Genomic DNA, 18,767 nt, shown 5'->3' with positions numbered 1-18,767 from the left:
AACGCATCTTCTCTGACAGGCAGGGTACTGAATGGTGCTTTCTTAATCACTACACCTCAAACTACCTTTTGATGGCATTGTTTCCTCTTCCATTTTTGCAAGCCTGCCAGAGGTACTGAATTAGGGTTGCAAACCCAGGCAGTGTAAGTCTGTACTCTAAACCTGTGTTCCCCCCCCCCCCACATCCAGGTTCCTCCCACATTTCTATAATTTCACAGCTGTCCCTAAGTAGCTTGCCTCTCCTTTCTCATGACAATTATGTCCTTTCTCAATCCTAACTTAGTAACTCCAAGACCCAGCTTGTTTTATCACATCTACCTAACAATTACCTCAAGCCAACAGCATACATGAACTCCTTCTTCATCCCTATGGCAACCCTCAAGGGAAAAAAGCCCAGGGAAACTGAAGGTGTCATACACAATGGGAGGAGCCTTGAGGAACTGGCTGATTCTTTATAAACCTTCAAATGCAAGGAGTAAATAGATCGCCAGTACAGTGGAGAGGCCACTCATTTCTGCCTCTTCTTGCTAGCTGTTCTCAGAAGACTATAAACAAGTTGCTGAGCAAAGCCATGTTCATGGTAGACTCAGAGGGATGCAGGGTGCAGAAGCAGGGAGGATACCTTCTTGGGCCTGTTCCTCATGCAAGGAGAGAAAAGCCAAAGGGACATTGGCGAAACAAATGCTTATCTAGACTTCATGTCTGCATGCCTTATTCTTCTCCTTAACTTTTACAGGACACAAACCTGTCCTTGAAATTCTTTCTTCCCATTCACACTTGTATCTCTTTAACCTCAGGCTTCAAGATGTACTTGTTGAAATAAAATGACCAATAACAAGAAGAACTAAGGTCACAAAGAACAAGCAAAGAAAAGAAACAGCACTTACAAAGAGTATTTCCACTTAATTCCTTCCTTAGGTAACAGTGACTGAAAATGCCTATAACGGTGACTGGAAATGCCCTATCCAATCCATTACATACAAGGAGCCAGAACCTAATGAAAACCCAAGTGAATAAAATTGCCATCAATGGGAATCATTGTTTATTCAAATTCAGAAACACAAGAAAACCATTTAAGGGTTTCAGACAAAGCTGACTTCCACTGAGGACTCCTTCCCATCTCTACTAGCATAGAACTTAACACTCAACCACCATAGAAGAGAAGAGCCCTGAGAACCTAGTCCTACCAAATAACTATGGCTCTACACTCTCCCAGTGATCAGCAAACCCCAATCTAAGTAAATCCCAGATGCTGCATCACTGACTCCACACTAAAAAGAGAAGAAGAAGGAGGAGGAGGAGGAGGAAGAGGAAGATGATGGTGATGATGATGATGATGATGTCAATGTGTCAATAAAGAAGATGGTATAAGTAAAAATAATACCTATAAAACTTGTAAACATTTTTCTTAATATCTCAGGAAAATCCTGTTTGGTTTAAGGATAGGTTTATCATAAGGAAAAGAGGATATCAAAGATGTCCTTCCTAATACTCTGAAAGTCCCAGCCTAGTTTCCATTTGCAATTTCCCAACAAACCCTGGCTTTGGGAAAAGAGGGGAAATATACAAAATATAAAAATATAATATAAAGGCAAGAGTGAGGCCACGATTGAATGTTAGGAAGAGTGGAGAGGCAAGCGTGTGAATAAGTGTGTCCGTGAGTGATGCTGTGTCCATCTTCATACCTCTTGATGGATCTCCAGCACAGCAGAAGACTTCCTGACTGCGGTTACAGTGTGCAGCCTGGAAATAAAAAGAGAGACGTGAAAATGCATATAGACAGACACAGCTACATGTACATGTGCGTATGTGCACATGCATATGTTATCATGTCACCTTAACTATGATTACCACTTATTCGGAGGAGCCTAGGGGAGCAGAGTGCAGATGTGACCTAGATGTATTGTATACATGCATAAAATTTTAAAAATAACTATTTCATATAACGTAGTATATTTATATTTCATATAAGGTAGTATAAAAAATTTGTTGGGGGAAAAAGACCATCAGCTTAAGAGTTCAGCTTAAAAGAGAAGAAAACTAATAATTTAGAATATTTGAAATGAAAAAAAATCTCTTGGGCAAAGATTTCCACATTCAGGCCTCCACTTTGCAGCCCATTCCCTGTGATGTAAAAGCTGTAATTTATTGTACTCGTTCATCTGGAAATGCAGCGTGCAGTCAGGGAGACTTAATAGTTAGCAGGCATCCCAGAATTTAGAGCGTGGTTTCCCTTGGGCCTCAACCATCTAAAGCATTAGAAATCTGAAAGGCTCCATTCTATACAGCACTGCCCACTGGTCTTTGGATATTGTTTTCTATGCAAGCATCTGAAGTCTACGTCTCCTGTCAGAAGCCAGAGATGACCTCATAGGTCTTCATGGAAGCTGAGCAAAGAACTATAACTCTGCCCTCTGTTGCCAGTACTCCCTTCTTGGCCTCTTCTTCACCACCTTTCAAACATGCCTGTGATGAGAATCACCTGGGAGAGAGAGTCGGTCAACAGGCTGAAACGTCGGTTCAGCATGGACCAATAAAAAGCTAGTCTCTCTACTGGTGGGGTTTTCAGAGTTCCTGAGATAACTTGACTACACAGCCACAAGAGACTACATCTAGATACCCAAGTGAAGAGTGCTGTGTCATTGCAAACAGGAGTCTTCTCTACATTAAGAATTTGGGGGTCTTTTTTGTTTGTTGACTGGCTCGTTACCTTCAGCCAAAACTTCAGGGAGTTGGCTGTGGAAAGGGAAGGTTTGGTTTTACTTTGCTAGGACCGTTCAAATTAACTCGAAATTTATTTTCACAATCTCACACTTGACCCGGTAGCTTTTATATTTCAAATCAATGGTTTTCTTCATCAAAGCAAATCTGTTTCAGATCTCAGAAACAGAAGGAGCAAGGAGATCATCAGTTAACCACATTTCAGGCCAGTGGCTTGCACTGAACTGGCTTCATCTCTCTTCTTGTCCCCCTAAGAGCACTTAGCCTCTTAAGAATAACAAAGATAGACAAGAGTTCTTTTTATTCTCCTTATTTCTAAGATAAGCTCTGATAGCCACCTTCCACCTATCTACTCTACTCTGAAACAGACTCTTTTAAGGCCTACAGATTGTAAGACCCCAAAAACTGAGGGTGCCCCAGCACCCCACACCTCGGAAGCCGACACCCAAATCACTTGAGAGAAACGGTCTCGATGCAATAGCATGAGGATTTCTTTATTCCAGAATTCTGGGTTCCACAGCCGTACACCATGCAGGGGTAGAGGACTGAGGACCACGAGTGCTGAATTGCGACAGCTTTTATAAGTTTACGACAAAGCCCGTGAATCACAAACCAACCATTTTTTAGCATGGAGAGCCCACGAAATGCGAGCCAATTGATTTGTACCACTCCATAGTTTTTTAGGCCAATCAGTTTAAATTATCGGAGCCTGCGCTCAGTGGACCAATTAGTTTCCTATTTTCTTGAATGTCTATAGCTGCATGAACTCCTGCATAGGGAAAATGGCGTAAGCAATTTCCAGAAGCAAGATAAGCTTAGCCCATTTCCAGTATTCAAGGCCTTTCTGCTAGGTCTAAACAAAGGGCGGGCTCTGGAATGTGACCTTTTACCGAGTTTCTAACAAAGCGAGATAGCATTTTAAACTTCTGACTTCTTGGGGTCATTAGAGTTAGGCTGTATTATTTTCTATCCTTTCAAGCTCAGCACCTCTTCAAACTGGCATTCCGGAAGACACTTCAACCTGTAGAATCCAAAGTCTCCTCACTACCTCAGCCCTGACACCAGCTTCCCGAGAGGAAGCAGAAACTCTGGGGGAATGAACCAACCTTGGTTCTATTCAGAAAAACAGTCACTGTATTTCACATAAATGTTTAATAAGGACAAGCAAACTGAGCTGTCTTTTGCTTGACTGAGTTTCCTAAAGCTTTGTGGCCGGAAGTCACTTTCTGTCCCTCTTTCCCTTGCCGAATGTTAAATATTTATGTGCTGTTCACACTTGTGAATAAACGTGCAAATCACAGAGCTAGTCTGTTGCAAAATTCTGAGCTAGGTGAAATGTGCTTCTAAGCCATCATGTTCTCATTTTTAAATAAAGACGTGTCCTGCTACTTCTTCCCAAAATTCTCTATGAAAATGATTCTCTCTCTTCTCCACCCTACCTGCATTCATACACACACACACACACACACACACACACACACACCAATCAACAACTAATAAGGACCAAGCTTTATTACTTCCTAAAGAGACAACAGGCTTGCATTTAGATTTAACTATTCATTTCCAAAGAGAAGACATGAACTATTAACAGGGTGAAAGGCCGCCCATCCACACTGGTCACATAGGCCTCCGCACACATCCTTTCGTTCAGTTATTTCAGCTCATCCTACCCTTAGACTCTAAGCAATTAATGTGCTTCTCAAAAGTCAGACTATTGGAAACTGCTGTCGTAAACACAATCTTCCATCTCAAGTTGGAGATCTTGTCCCTCTGTCACAGTAACAATGACAATATTGCTATTCATTTATAAACTTTTATGATTTTTTTATTTGATCATATATTCATAGGGCAATAAAATCAAAGTTCAAGAGAGCTATTACTTGGTCAGTGTGAGAGACAAATTTCCATGTCTTCCTGATCTTTCTCTAATACCCCTTATTAAAGAAAAGAAGTGTTGGATAATACTGTGTCATCAAGTAATAATAAGAGGACCAGAGACCCTGAAACCTCTACCTCTGTAGCCAAGACAATGACTCGAGATGCATTTTTTCATGTTTCACCCAAAGATGGGCAACCCACAGACACAGAAGATCTCCCTACCACTACCAGCCCAGCTCTGTCCTCACTCTGAATGGGGAACCTTTAAGAAAAATAGTTCTGGAGTCTCAAACTCTTGTACACTGTGCATCCAAAACAGTATAGACTTTTTGGAAAGCTAGTATTTAAGTGACAATTCCTACCCTACTGCCTTTGGGCTATATAAATATGGGCAGCTTCCCCAGTCTCAACCTTAACGTGAACCTGTTTCTTCATCTAACACAGGGAAAAAACAGCTTCTATCTCTCAAAATATATCTAAAAGAACCAGACAGAGGTGATAAAGAGAAAGAAATGGCTTCATTGCCCTTCACTCTCACTTCTGCTTAAGTCCTTGGATTTTTATTTTTAGCCAAGAATTCTGACGGCCCAAACAACAGTGGCAAATAATTTCTTCACAAGAATTTATTGTTGAGTCAATGTCACACAGAACAGCACTCTGGGACTGATATGGATTTAATACCCCAAAAAGAAGTCCACAACCAGCGAATATGCCCAGCATGGCATCCTGGTTGCTCTGGGATCAAAAACAGAATGCCTGTTCTCAATATCTGGCCATCATCCAACCCATACAGATCTGATAACTTGGCTTCTGGTATTTTTATGAACATAAAACTAAAACCTCCTAACCCTCCTTAGGACCTTAGTTCCAAACAAAGTGGCTTCCTAAATCACCATGGCATTTTAAGACAAGGAAAACATTATTAATTTCTTTTACCTAAAGTCTTTCAAAGACTTCTTCTTCGTTGCTCTCAAACCACCAGCCTGGCAACAGGCAAATCTGTAATCAATGACCTGGTAGATGATCGGATTGTACACCGCTGCTGATTTTGCAAGGAGCGTGGGCACCACGGAGAGCTGTATGGGAATGGAGTCTGGCCTTCCAAAAGCTGACCACACGGAGACTACCGCATACGGAATCCAGGCAATCAGGAAACCAGCACAAATCAGCATCGCCACCTGGCACAGGGAAAGGAACAGACAGCAGGATCAAGAGAATTCACAAGCAATCCAGAGTAAGTTACAGGTGTGAAGAAGGAACACGTCCTTCTCTCTGAAATCGTGCCTTTTTGACCATAAGAAATCATTTGAAATATAAATAAAGAATATATCTAGTAAAAATAAAATAAATAAAAAGAATTACTTACCATGAACTTCTGAGAACCTTGCACAATCTTTTATCCCTTTTACATGGCCTATCCATTATCCACTTTAGAATTTTAATGTGCCCAAAAATTCAGACTATAACCCTAGAACAGCTGTCAGATTTTGCCTACATTTGGGGCAAGAGATCATAATAAAAGGATGCTCGTTCTCTTGAGGTTGCCAGAGTTCTTGTCAACCGACAAGCACTTAAAGACCTGACAGAAAATAAGTTCATCTTGATGAAATCTTTTGCCTCAGGGAACTGAGAAGTGTTGCCCTGGTTTGAAATTCTAACGTGCACGTTCTTCAAAGATTTCTATGAAATGCTATTTCTTCTGACTCAAGTTTTTCACAAGTTTGAGGTTCACATTATAGAAATTTCCCAAATATAAAGAAAAAAAGAGTTGCATACCAGAACAAGGAAGTGGGAAGGGGTGGATGGGGGGGAGTAAGGGGAGGGAAGAGGGCTTATGGGACTTTCAGGGAGTGGGGAGCCAGAAAAGGGGAAATCATTTGAAATGTAAATAAAAATATATCAAATAATAAATAAATAAATAAATAAATAAATAAAGCCATAGGGAAAGTGGTTTTTCTCTCACAAAATTAACCTTTTAATTGCCAGAACACAGACTGATTGGCAATACAATTTAAAATACCCTCACAGGTTGTCACCATCCCAACCCCAGTCCCTTTAATGGTGTTGACCCTAACTACTGCCCAATAGCTGCTTATCTCTCGACAAATTATCTCAGTTCAGGTTAACAAACAGTTTTAGCAGATGCTTTTGGGCATTAAGACACTAAGCTGGGCACTGTGGGACATCCCAGCATGGCCCTGTTCCTGAGCTGTCTCCTTCAGGAGCACAAACAGCAGATCACAACTGAATATGGTTTGGGTGTCGGCTCAGAAGAGGACATTTGTTTCTTATTGGAAGGAGTAAGAGCTCTGTGGTGAATATTGCATAGACCCTGCACTTGAGCAAGTTGAAGGAGGAGTAGTGAGAGAGCCTCTGGGAAAGTATCCCACGCATGAGTGAGTTTGTACAGAAGCAAGTGAGGGGGGTCATCGCGACGTGGGAAAGCGGCACGGGGTGGTGAGGCCTGGAAGAGAGATAATCCTCATGTGTTCAGCGTCTTGTGAAACATATTACTGTGCTTTCCTCCTGCTCCATGTGCTCTGCAACTCACGCAGGTTCATGAGCAGAACCATGGAAGGTGAACCCAAAAGAAGAAACTGCTGAGAGGAAACAGCAGCTAGGAGGGACTGACCACTCCTTATTCGTTCAGCCAACAAGCCATATTGAGAATCTGTGGTTTGGGTGGAAGACACAGAAAGGAAAAGCAGAGACATCCCTACCCACTTAGAATTTCCACTCTGAGCACAAATGTCTAAACAAGAAATAAGAGCGTTTCAATGAGAGTACTAATGGCTAGAAAATTAAGTCCAGACTGTGGTTTTTATTTTAAGTGAGCTATTTCAGGCCCGACTTGAAAGCACTCATTACTAAGTTCTACGTGTCCTTACATTGATGTTCTTCCAGTGACATAAATAATGAAAATATATTTAAGCTGAGCATGTTTCCCCTTTTGTTTGCTTGCACTTATTTTAATCTTCTTTGTGTATCTTCAACTTAAGAATTCCCAGCATCTCCCTCACCCTCCTAGTTTTTTGAAGTTAAGATAACAGGCAGCACGTGACTCAGATCTGACCAATCAGAGGGCTAGACTCCCTTGATTATAGGAACAGGGATGAGGACTTGGTCAAATTCATCTTTGAGATTTAGTGAAGCTCACTTTTATTTCTGAGTCCCCTCAAGTCTTAGGATGATGTAAGAATGCTAACAAAGAACTTCTCAATTCATCTTTCCATCACCTAACTTAAAAAGACAGCAACCATCCTTGATATCCTGGTCCTGATGAGCTATGAAGAGGATTGATGACAAGAAGTGAGACCCAACCTGCTGTATAAGCATGGTAAAAGATCTGTAGAAGCTCCTTTGCTCTTTAGTTTTCTGACAATAAAGCCTGTGTGTGTGTGAGTGTGTGTGTGTGTGTGTGTGTGTGTGTGCGTATGAGTGCATACATATGTGTGTGCATTTCCATATGAGTAAGCAGAAGCATAATTATTATAGCCAGGGAATGATCCAAAGCTTGTCTATGACCTAAAGAGCAGCATGGATGTGGGATGTGTTGCCATGGAAACCTACCTTTGTGGGATATGTAAGAATGAAGTAAAAGGCTGAATTTAGTGATAGAATGCTTGCTTAGCATGTGCTCTATCCCCAGAGACACACATACACACAGCTTGGAGAATATGCTGTAATGTCTGGGGTTGTGAACATTCACTCAAGAATTTTAAGGCTCCAGAGGCTGTAGAGAGTAGCCTGTCCTTTCAGAGGACCCACATTCAGTGCCCAGCATTCACAACCACTTACCACTCCGGCTCCAGAAAATCCAATACCTTTTCTGGCCACTGTGGGTTCCTGTACTCACTTGCACATTTCCATACTCAGATGGATACACACACACACACACACACAAACTAGAAATTAATAAATCTTTTTAAAAGAAAGAAAGAAAGAAAGAAAGAAAGAAAGAAAGAAAGAAAGAAAGAAAGAAAGAAAGAAAGAAAGAAAGCTTCAAAGCTCATCTTCAAAACTAATGGTAGGCAAGTAAAACCTCAGTAATGAGCAGTTTGTTCCACTTTTCAGAGAACGTGGATCCCCCAAGAGATGAATCAAATGAGCCCAGGACTCCTGCTCTAGGGTCCGGCAACAGTACTTCTACATCTTAAACTAAAATTTCTCTTCTGTAGTCAACACTTCTAATCCATTGCAACTAAACATTGGCCACTTTCTCCCTCTGAACCTGCTCTTCTGTCATCCTACAGAAGCATAGCCAGGGGTCCTTTCTGTAAAGAGTAGATACTCTAAGTGCACAGTGAGACCCCTTTTTCTTAAATTCCCAAATAAATATTAGCTACATAAATAAAGCTTGTGTCAGCAGCTACATAGCAACTTAACATAGCCCCAAACTTTGATTCTAGGGTGAGTCATAGGATGGTTTTATGCCATCTCAAAATCCATTTTCTGTGCTGCCACCAAAGCCATTGACAGAAAATAGATTAGCAAAAAGCCCATAATATTTTCTCCTTCTATGGGAATGTGCATAGGAACAAGAAAGGTTTATAACATGCATGCTTTACCCTTTCTTATAAGATAGAGAACTGGATGTACTGTAGATTTCAAAACAACAAATCAAGTATACCGTGGGTGGAGCTTCTGGCTAGCGAATGAATCATAGTAAGTAGAAATCAAATCTTACGCAGAAGGAATACAGATGGGATGTGTTGTGAAATGTGCAAGATGATGGTGCTCATGTGTGGACACAACATCGAAGCAAGGCATGTCTGTTCCCTTTGACCTCAATTTGAATTACATTGCACATCATTTGTTTCAATTATACTGCAATATCAGTTGTTTAAATACTAAGTCTGGCAGTGTGAGATAACTCACAGAGCAAAGGTGCTTGTCACTAAACCTGACAACTTGAGTTTGATCCCAGGGACTCACCAATTCCTGCAAGCTGGCTTTTGACATCCATGCATGCAATGAGACAGTCATGGGCACGCACAAGCATGCTCACGCGCACAGACACACACACACACACATACACACACAGACACACACACACACATGCCTAAATTAATTAGTTAACTAGATTACTCATTAATTTTTATGCTATTCTACTATATTTGCCACACACTTTCTAAAACCTTTGTGACATTTTTCTAGAGCTTGGACTGGGGCTTAAAGTTTTCATCAATTCATTTCTCGATTTTCCCACTTTAATCTCATTCCAATTTTCCAACATTTAACTCCCAGCCATCTTTGAGCCAGTGGTACCAGAGGTCCCACAACCCACCATCCTTTGCAGGTTGTTTATTTTTTTAATGACTTTGCTCCCATCACCCTTTCTTGGTTCACTGACAAAGCACTAAAACCCCCAGTTCCCAAATTAGACAGTTTTGTGGGAGGAAATTCTCACAGAATTCGTGTTTAGCTTGTACAAAAGAATCACACATCTGCAACTTGGATTGCTTGAAATAAGTTGCCGCAGAAGACCCAAGAATGTCAGTAATTCCCTAGCAGTAGTTCAAGATGGCAGTAAGTAATACAAAGTAATGTCACCCAGATGTACTCAATTCCAGTGAACTAACTTGTCAGCAGGGTCCTAAGATAATGGGGCGGAGCTTAAATATTTGAAGTTATACATGATCCTCACTCATCAGAGCAAGTAAGGGTTCTAAAGAGAAAGGTCCCATCCTCTCAGAGTGAGGGACAAGATGGAAGGGCGATACAGGAGTCTTTGGCTATGAGGTACTGTGCCTCTCTCTCCATGGTCTCAATCTTAGTTTAGAGAACAAAATACTCTGCTGCTGTATTCATAGGCATTTCAGAAGAGGAGTCCAGTTCCTCCCTCCAAGCTCCTTGGCCCGGATTTGAGTCAGGCATCCACTACACTGAATAATGAAGTACATGGGAGGAAGCCATAGAATTGAAAGGTAAAGCCCAGAAGAGGGGCCAAGGAGATGAAATGAACTCTCCATCAAAAGCAAGTTTGAACTACATCAGCAAACAAGGAGTAGCCATCCTAATTCAGTGCCTGGGGTGAGATCAGTGCACAGAGAGAAGGGGGTGGTAGAGAGTCCTGCCCACTGCAGGAGAGGGTGTGATTGGTCCAAGCAGGGGATAAAAAGACTTGAGATATATTATAATAAACCCACATAGATTTGCCCACAAACAGTGAAAATTGGATTAAAAGATGGTAATTTCATTTCTGGGGCAGCTGCCTTCCAGGTGTGAGTATGCCTGTCTCTGAGTGATAGTATTACAACACAGAAGCCAGCATGGATGCACTCATGTAATTCTAGCACTGGGGAGGGTGGCAGGGGGCCAGAGGCAGCAAGGAATGGCCATGAGTCCAAGACCAATATTGGTTTCAGAGTGAGTGCCAGGCAAGCTCCTACTACAGAGCATAGTCTTGATAAAAAGAAAAGCAAAAAGAAGAGGAGAAGGAGAGAGAAGGGAGGAGGAGAAAATAAGTAGGAATATGGGGAATAGAACTGTTGCTGTAGCGTCTCTGTCCCTCAGTTCCCTCACACACATACAAATGCACAAGTAATAATGCCTGGGCTCTCCACCTACCTTCTAAGAGCTCAATTCATCCAGCAGCCTAGGCATGGCCACTTTGAGTTCTTCTGAGTTACCCACAGAACGACAAGTGAGGTCATCCGTCTCACACCCTCTTCCACAAACTTGTAAAGAAACTTTTCTGGAGCCTTTGGGGTGCCTGCCATCTGTCAGCCCTGGCTAAGATCCAAGCAGAGACTATGAGCTCACGCTTAAAAAAAAAAAATTCCACACTTTCCAGTTGCAATTTTCTCAAACCTTAAAATACCACTACTCTAAAAACAAGCAAAAGCTGTGATTGAAAAGAGAGGAGACAAATTGGGTCGTGTCAGCTTGCCCATCTGTGTTCGGGAGTTTAAGTCTAAAACTGAACGTGATATCCCCAGACTAAGCAATGGCTTGACCTAATGAATGGGGGTAATTTCTAAGTGCCTGTTCAACAAAATAAGGGAGCTGAGGGAGAGGTGTTCATTACAGGAGAGTGAAAGTCCTTGGGTGGGACAATCTTGCTTAGAGTAGAACAAAGAGTGCCTGGACCCAACTAAAACTACTTTTGTCAAACTACCACAACAGGCCTTTAAATGACCCAACACGTAAAACAATGTTGGCAGAATCTTGGGAGTTTTCAAGTCAATGTCATGATGATGTCATTTGATTTTAACTGCCCCCCTCCCCCACTCTCTACCTCACATCCGTCCACGGATAAGAAAACCAGAAGGCCTTGAGCCCTGACTGGCTTTGCCCAAGGAGACTGAGTCTGGAGTCAGAGTTATGATTAATATCCTTGAATTATGCTGAATATAGTAGAATTTACCGAACGATGCAGATTGAGGCACTAACTTACAGTTGAGACTCAGGAATAGATGATACTCAAATCACAGCAATTGATTGGTTCTAGTGAAGAAATCACCAGCCTGTGTGAGGGTTCTGGGCCTGGGTCTGCTGCCCTCACTAGACCCTGAGACACATGACAGGATGCCAGGGAATAGGAGTCTACACGTGGATCCTAGCTCGGGGGCAGGGAGGCTAGGAAGTAAGATATTGGCTTTTTTCTGCATTTTTAATTTGAGTCATATTCCTCTTACCCATACGCTTCTAAGACAATTTAAAAAGTTGGAGATTTCTCAACACAGGATTCAAGCACTGACCATCAAAATGAATAATAGATGTTAACAGTGTATGTCCTCTCAGGGGGCTAGGGGCACAATTGGAAATGATAATTATTTTGAAATTCTGTTTTGTTAATATCTCTCTCTGGCTTAGTTTTTTTTCATCCATTCAACAAATATATATTAAGCACTTACATATCAGAGGCAATGCATTCGGCTCTGGGGATATGAAGTGATGGAAAGTCAACGTGAACCTGCAGCCCCTATGGACTGGTAGTAAAAGACATCACAGGAAGGAGTATGCAACTGCAAATTAATTAGAAATTTGACAATTCTCAAGAAGTAATGATGTTTCTGTGAAACATTGTAAGAGGAAAACCAGAATTCCATTTTTAAAATGCCTCTCTGAGAATCGACCTTTAAGCTTGGAAACACTAAGGAGAACAAAGAGAAATAAATAATTAGTTTTCTAAAAAGAGCAACCATTCCTCATCACTGCCCTGAGCATCCACAAGGGATGTGCCTTGAATCTGACACCTCACTGGCAGGTTATCAATCAATAGGCCAGCCAATGAAACAAGTCACTTGAAAGAAACCGAGTTCATACCTTGGGACTTTGGGGTTGTTTTTTTTTAAGGTTTCACAATCAAAGGAAAAGATTGAAACAAACCAAATGTCCCAAAGAAAGAGATGCCTGAGCTAAAAGTCAAAGGGCCACTTCACAGTTATCAAGGCCACCTTTAATCAGGTATTCAATGGAGTCCTTAAAGTTACCATCCAGCAACTGCTGGGCTGTGGAGTGTGGAACCAATCAGAACCAAACACTTGGCTGACTCTCATTAACTCTCTTGCAAAGGAAGAGAGACAAATACTTGACTTGGTGGGGCAGGTGCCTCTAAAGGCAACATACCCGATGCTCTGGCAACCTGTGTTAGGGGAAGTTAGACTATCTAGGGACAGTGAGGGCTGTTTTATGGTAGTGAAAGGGACATTAAGAGAAATCTGGAAGAAAAAAATAGAGAAATCTGGGATCATCATATTAACTACAGGTCTGGACATGATGGGTGATGGGTGTATGCTAATGAACAAATAGTAAATGCCGAATAATAGTGTTTGAAAAGCAGAGGTACCCACTCGGAGCTTGCCTTCCAGCCACAGCACTATTCCCCTTCCTAGATGAGCTGCAAGAGGCTCACTTCAGTGTGTGGATACTTTTCCCAATGGAAATGCCCAATAGAATAACTAAATATTTATTGGGAGCTTCTCAGTTTCAAAATAGACATTTAAGTTTAGCTGGGTGTGGTAAAGCATGCCTGTAATTCTAACTCTGGGAGGTGGAGGCAGAAGGATCAGGAGTCCAAGGCCAGACTCATCCACACAGTAATTTTGAGGTCACTCTGGGGTACACAAGATCTGAAGGAAGGGAGGGAGGGAAGGAGGGTGAGAGGGAAGGAAAGAGACTGGGAGGAAATGTGAAATTTACAAAAGGGAAAAATAGTTGCATTAAAAGCCTTGGGGATGTGTGTGTGTGTGTGTGTGTGTGTGTGTGTGTGTGTGTGTGTGTGTGTGTGTGTGTTGAAAAACAATTGACTGTCCCCAACTAGAGGCCTAAGGCATGTTGAGAATGAGGAAGAAAATCCAAGTCAATTTTCCACTCCAATAGGTGAAATATCTATAGTGTAGAGACAAGAGAGGATGTCAGGGGAGCTGAAAGCATGTCCTGAACTGGCCTTTCTGAGTCGAGCACTAGAGAGCAGGGCTGTATGAACAAAGCAACAGAACGTCTTGCACCAGCAAGGATGTACAAACTGAAAATGCATGACCTCCTCTGGGCTCTTAGCAAAGTTCACAGGATCTACTGCACAAGGCATAACAGAGAAAGTAGAAACACTGCTTACAGAGATCTTGTGGATAGGCTCGAGAACATCCATTGTGCTATATGACATGACCAAAAGGTATTAGATACATCATAAAAAGCCAGGTCAGTGAAGATCAAAGTCCCAACCAGGATCCCCAACCGATTGGCACCACGACACTTTGAAGACCTACCTCAAGTCACACAGGCAGCTCTGGGAACAGAAGGGCAGTCTCTGATGCTACTGAACTTGCCTTTATTGACTAATAATGAAATTTGTGTCACAGGGTCAAATGTAGACAGAAAAGTGGGATGATGCTGAGCCATAGAACCAGAGAGTACAAAAATATTGTGCACTTGTGTGAAGGATGCGCATCTGCATATACAAATACACCCTATACTTCTGTTTGTAGTATGTGTATGATGGAAGTCAGAGAAACCACGTTAAAAAGAATAACGAGAGAAGATGGCAGGTTAAAAAGGGGTTGTAGACAGATGCCACTTCATAGTCTGCTAGATGAGATCAGACCCAAAGAAAGCAAGGCAAGATAACAACCCAGCTAAATACACATAAGAAGACGAAGGCGATGAACTTACTTTGCCACTGAAATCTTGGACTGTAGCCTTGGAGTCACACACTTTTAGACCACTGGCATTGTATACAACAGAAGTTCTGGGTGGGTGAGAGACTGAGCCATCCTGAGCAGAGGCTGGATGGAGGAACAGTTTTCTCCAGAGAAAGTGTTCCTGTGAGACTGTAACTTCTTACTTCAGTAAAAATCAATTGAAGCAGTATGAATGCATACTGGACGTCCTAATGGGAAGTTACACTGGGTTTTTCCCCTACATTTACCTTTGTTTAAAGGGGGCTGCCTTCATATACGTACAACATTGAATCATCAGAAATGAGCATTTCTGATGAATGGTGAGGCCAAAGAGAGGCCTGATCCAGAAGTCAAAGGACGATATAACAGCTATCAAGACCATCTTCAGTCAGGTATTCAGTGCAACCATCACAGTTACCATCTACCAAGTGCTGGGCTGTGGGATGGAGAACTGAACAGAACCAAACACTTGCCTGAATCTCATTCACTCTCTTGCCTGATGAACTGTGAGCCACCATGCGGATGCCGGAAGACAAACCTGGTTCTTCTGCAAGATGTGCTGAGCCGTGTCTCCAGACCCAGACTGACAATGCTTGTTAGATAGTGAGGAAATAGACTCTAAGAAGCTGGGTGTCACAGAAAAAGATGGGCTCAGCAAGTTGTACTTGCATATTTGTCAATGTGTAGGTGCATGTGTGTGCATGTGGGGAAGTAGGCATGTGAGTATGTATGTATAAAACAACAATAATGTATGTGCATGGGGGGAGTGGGCGTGTGTGTGTGTGTGTGTGTGTGTGTGTGTGTATAAAACAATAATAATCAGAGAAAGAAAGAGGGGCTATTAATGGAAGTGAGGGGAGATATGGGAGGGGCTGGAAGGAGTAAAAGGATGGGAGGTAGTAATATAATTATATTTTATTTACAATGTATGAAATCAATCAACTAACTTTCAAAAGTTAGATGTCAGCTGGGCAGTGGTAGTGTATGCCTTTAATCTCAGCACTTGGGAAGCAGAAGTAGGCAGATTTCTGAGTTCGAGGCCAGCCTGGTCTACAGAGTGAGTTCCAGGATAGCCAGGGCTACACAGAGAAAGCCTGTATCAGAAAAAAACAAAAACAAAAACAAAAACAAACAAAAAAGTTTGATATCCAATTCTGGATTACAGACAGGGCAATGCTTGTGGTGGAATCCAAACCTTTATCTGTTGTTAAATTCCATGGTCTTCTTTACATTTACCATAATATGTAAAAGACTGCCAGCTGTGTTCCTTCACTCTTACTTACCAAAGGATCCAACCATTCTGGGATGCTCTGTGATAAACCAGTAAACAATATAGATAGCAGGATGTCCTTAAAACACAACCAGAGTCCAAGCAAAATGGTGCAAACTGTGAGGTATTGGGGTATTATTACATGTGTGTGTGTGTGTGTGTGTGTGTGTGTGTGAGAGAGAGAGAGAGAGAGAGAGAGAGAGAGAGAGAGAGAGACTAACATGCTTTTCAATAGAGAAAATACGTCCACCAAATCCATTATACTAATTTGGTAGATATTTAAAATATGTGTATTTGTGGGGAGAGGTTTAGGGACCAGAAGGGCGAGACTACAGTGATTTATGTAAGTTCTAACGGAGTTTAAACATGGATAAACCACCAGCAGGGATTCTGGGATTTTGGGGGTTCCAACAGTCTCCAACCCTTCCACCCTTTGACATTTTGAGTGTTCTGAAAAGCCACGCCTATAAAGGGACTGCAGTTACCATTACCTTGGTCAGCTTCACCTCGAGCACATGACTGCTATGGATCCGACTGTCGAAATGGGCTACCTCTTTAGAAGAAGACTTCACCTTGGCAATGATCTTTGCGTATGAGAAAACAATCACGGCCGTTGGCAGCAGGAGGCAGAAGAAGAGGATGCTGAGGATGAATACCTGACCCCCACCTGAAGCCTGGGCCAGCCACCAGTCCAGGGTGCACGAGGTTCCGAAGGGCTCGGGTGCATAGTCCCCCAGGCCCACCAAGGGCATGGTGGTCCAGAAGGAAGCATAAGCCCAGATGACTGCCAGGCAGATGTAGGCATGCTTCCTCTTCAGCCAAACCCCTGGAGATGGAAAAAAAGAGCATTACCCACGTGTAACCCGCCCTGAGCCCGGATACCTCCCCTGGACATGTCACATTCCATCTCCAAAGATTTATTCCACTGAATTCTGGGAGACGTGGACAGATTAACTGAAGCCTGGGGGAGAGTGAAGTCAAGGCAGGGAAAGTTCCAGAGCTGGAGCCTTTGTCCAGGAGGATGCAATTTGAAGAGAATTCACGGGGAAAGTTTTCGCTAGGCACCTAGGAGCTTTGGGAGGGAGAAGTGGCTCAGGGTGGGAAAGCGGACGGCACAAAGAGGAGAGGACACGGAAGACGATGGGGGAGCTTGGGAAGACATCTCAAGAGTACGTTAGTGAGTTGTCTAAGAATTCAAAGGAGAGTCCTTCCCAGGAGGTGCGAAATCACAAAGAATTCGTCTTGTCTTTAAAACATCCTTATTTCTCAAACCTCTTTCGTGTCTACATCCCTTCCTTGCCTAGGAATTTGTTGAGTGGGGTTGGCGGGTCTTGAGCCTGAATCTGTGGTGTGGTGTTAAGATGAACGACTGTGCTTGGAAATGCATGCAAATATTTGAATCTTTGGAAGTTATTCACGGTACAGTCGAGAGCACATAGGCTGCAGACAATCCTATTAGGTTGTCACACATACTGTGTAAGTAATTCTGGGGAAAAATGTCTTCAAGAAGAACGGGGTGGGGGACAAAGGAGTGGGAGACGAAGAGCTCTTTAAGAGAATTCCAAGAGAAAGAAAGGCTATAATCACTTTTTTAAATTTAAGTTGTAAAACACTAGTGATCATTTCCCGAAGTCCAACACAGTCACCAAAGCCAGGTCAGCTAGCGATTTTGCAGCAGTCACCGTGCGAATCTCTACACCTCACGTAGCATATTGTGGAAGACGAGTGAGGATGGTCCCTGGTTGCTTTGGCTGCACCATAGCAGGGAAGAACTATCAAAAACCACCGAGTGACTCTACCTGCCTCCACATGCACTCGGGGCTGCTTCTGTTCTGAGCACGTGAGATTTAGGTCACTAAGACCGCAGTTCTTCAGAGTGCAGTGTCATTTCCTCCAGGTGACCTTGCCAAGTGCTCAGCATTCTTAACATTAAGGGGAAGTTGCGGAAACCCGTTGCCTATGGTCTGTCATCAGTTCCTTTGCTTTCTTGTTTGCTTGCTTTGAGGAATGGACTGACCCAAGCTAGCCTCAGAATGGCTATATAGCTGAGGATGAGCCTATATGTCTGATCCTCCTGCCTCCGTCTCCCAAGAACTGGGATGACAGGTGCACACTCCCACCGTGTCTGGTTTATGTGGTGCTGGGGCTAGAACACAGGGTATTGTGCACGGTAGGCAAGCACTCTACCAACTGAGCTATCACCCCAGTCTTCGCTTAAAGATTTTGATGATGTTTAAAGTAAATGAAATAGTGTCAACTTTGCAAACTATTAACTTAGACCTTAACATGAACATTTACTTCTGTGTTAGTGTGTGTGTGTGTGTGTTCACTAAGAAGGAACAGAAAAAAATGTGTCTATGCTCTGTCATGTCCATTTACTTAAATACATGGCATTGAACATCATGAAATACAAATTTTCCTCAAGCCCAACCAGAGAAGGGTAGCGATCGGGTAGCCACAAAGGTTCGTCAGCTTGTGATTATCCATCATAACGCGTCAAACACTGGCAGAGATTATGACATAGCTTCATAAGGGCGTGCATAGGCATACGGATAAGCATTGATAGTGAGGGTTACTTAGTGAGATGCTTTCATACTTACATTCCAGTATGCTGAAAGGCTGTCAAGTACAGGAGGGAGTAGATTAGGAGATGGGTTCTGTGATGCTCCAGAAGTCAGAACTAGGACCAATGGGTGGAGGTTACTGGGAGGCAGTTTTGTCTCAATATAAGGAATAACATTGTAACAATGAGAGCAGACCAATCATAGAATGGG

General features: G+C 42.6%; 1 protein-coding gene across 1 annotated transcript in view; it reads right to left on the bottom strand.

Moving 5' to 3' along the window:
• The window catches only part of Opn5 (opsin 5), a 50,510-nt gene that overhangs the window by 17,320 nt on the left and 14,423 nt on the right, over positions 1-18,767 (bottom strand). Inside the window, exons 4-6 of the mRNA XM_052191793.1 lie at positions 16,485-16,819; positions 5,536-5,777; positions 1,686-1,743 (exon numbers count right to left, since the gene is read on the bottom strand). Coding sequence (XP_052047753.1) covers positions 1,686-1,743; positions 5,536-5,777; positions 16,485-16,819 — 635 coding nt within the window. The remainder of the gene's footprint in view (positions 1-1,685; positions 1,744-5,535; positions 5,778-16,484; positions 16,820-18,767) is intronic.

Source organism: Apodemus sylvaticus, chromosome 9, assembly GCF_947179515.1.
Source record: "Apodemus sylvaticus chromosome 9, mApoSyl1.1, whole genome shotgun sequence".
Lineage (NCBI taxonomy): Eukaryota > Metazoa > Chordata > Mammalia > Rodentia > Muridae > Apodemus > Apodemus sylvaticus.
The sequence above is the reverse complement of the archived record's forward strand: the minus strand, read 5'-3'. Positions and strand labels throughout refer to the sequence as shown.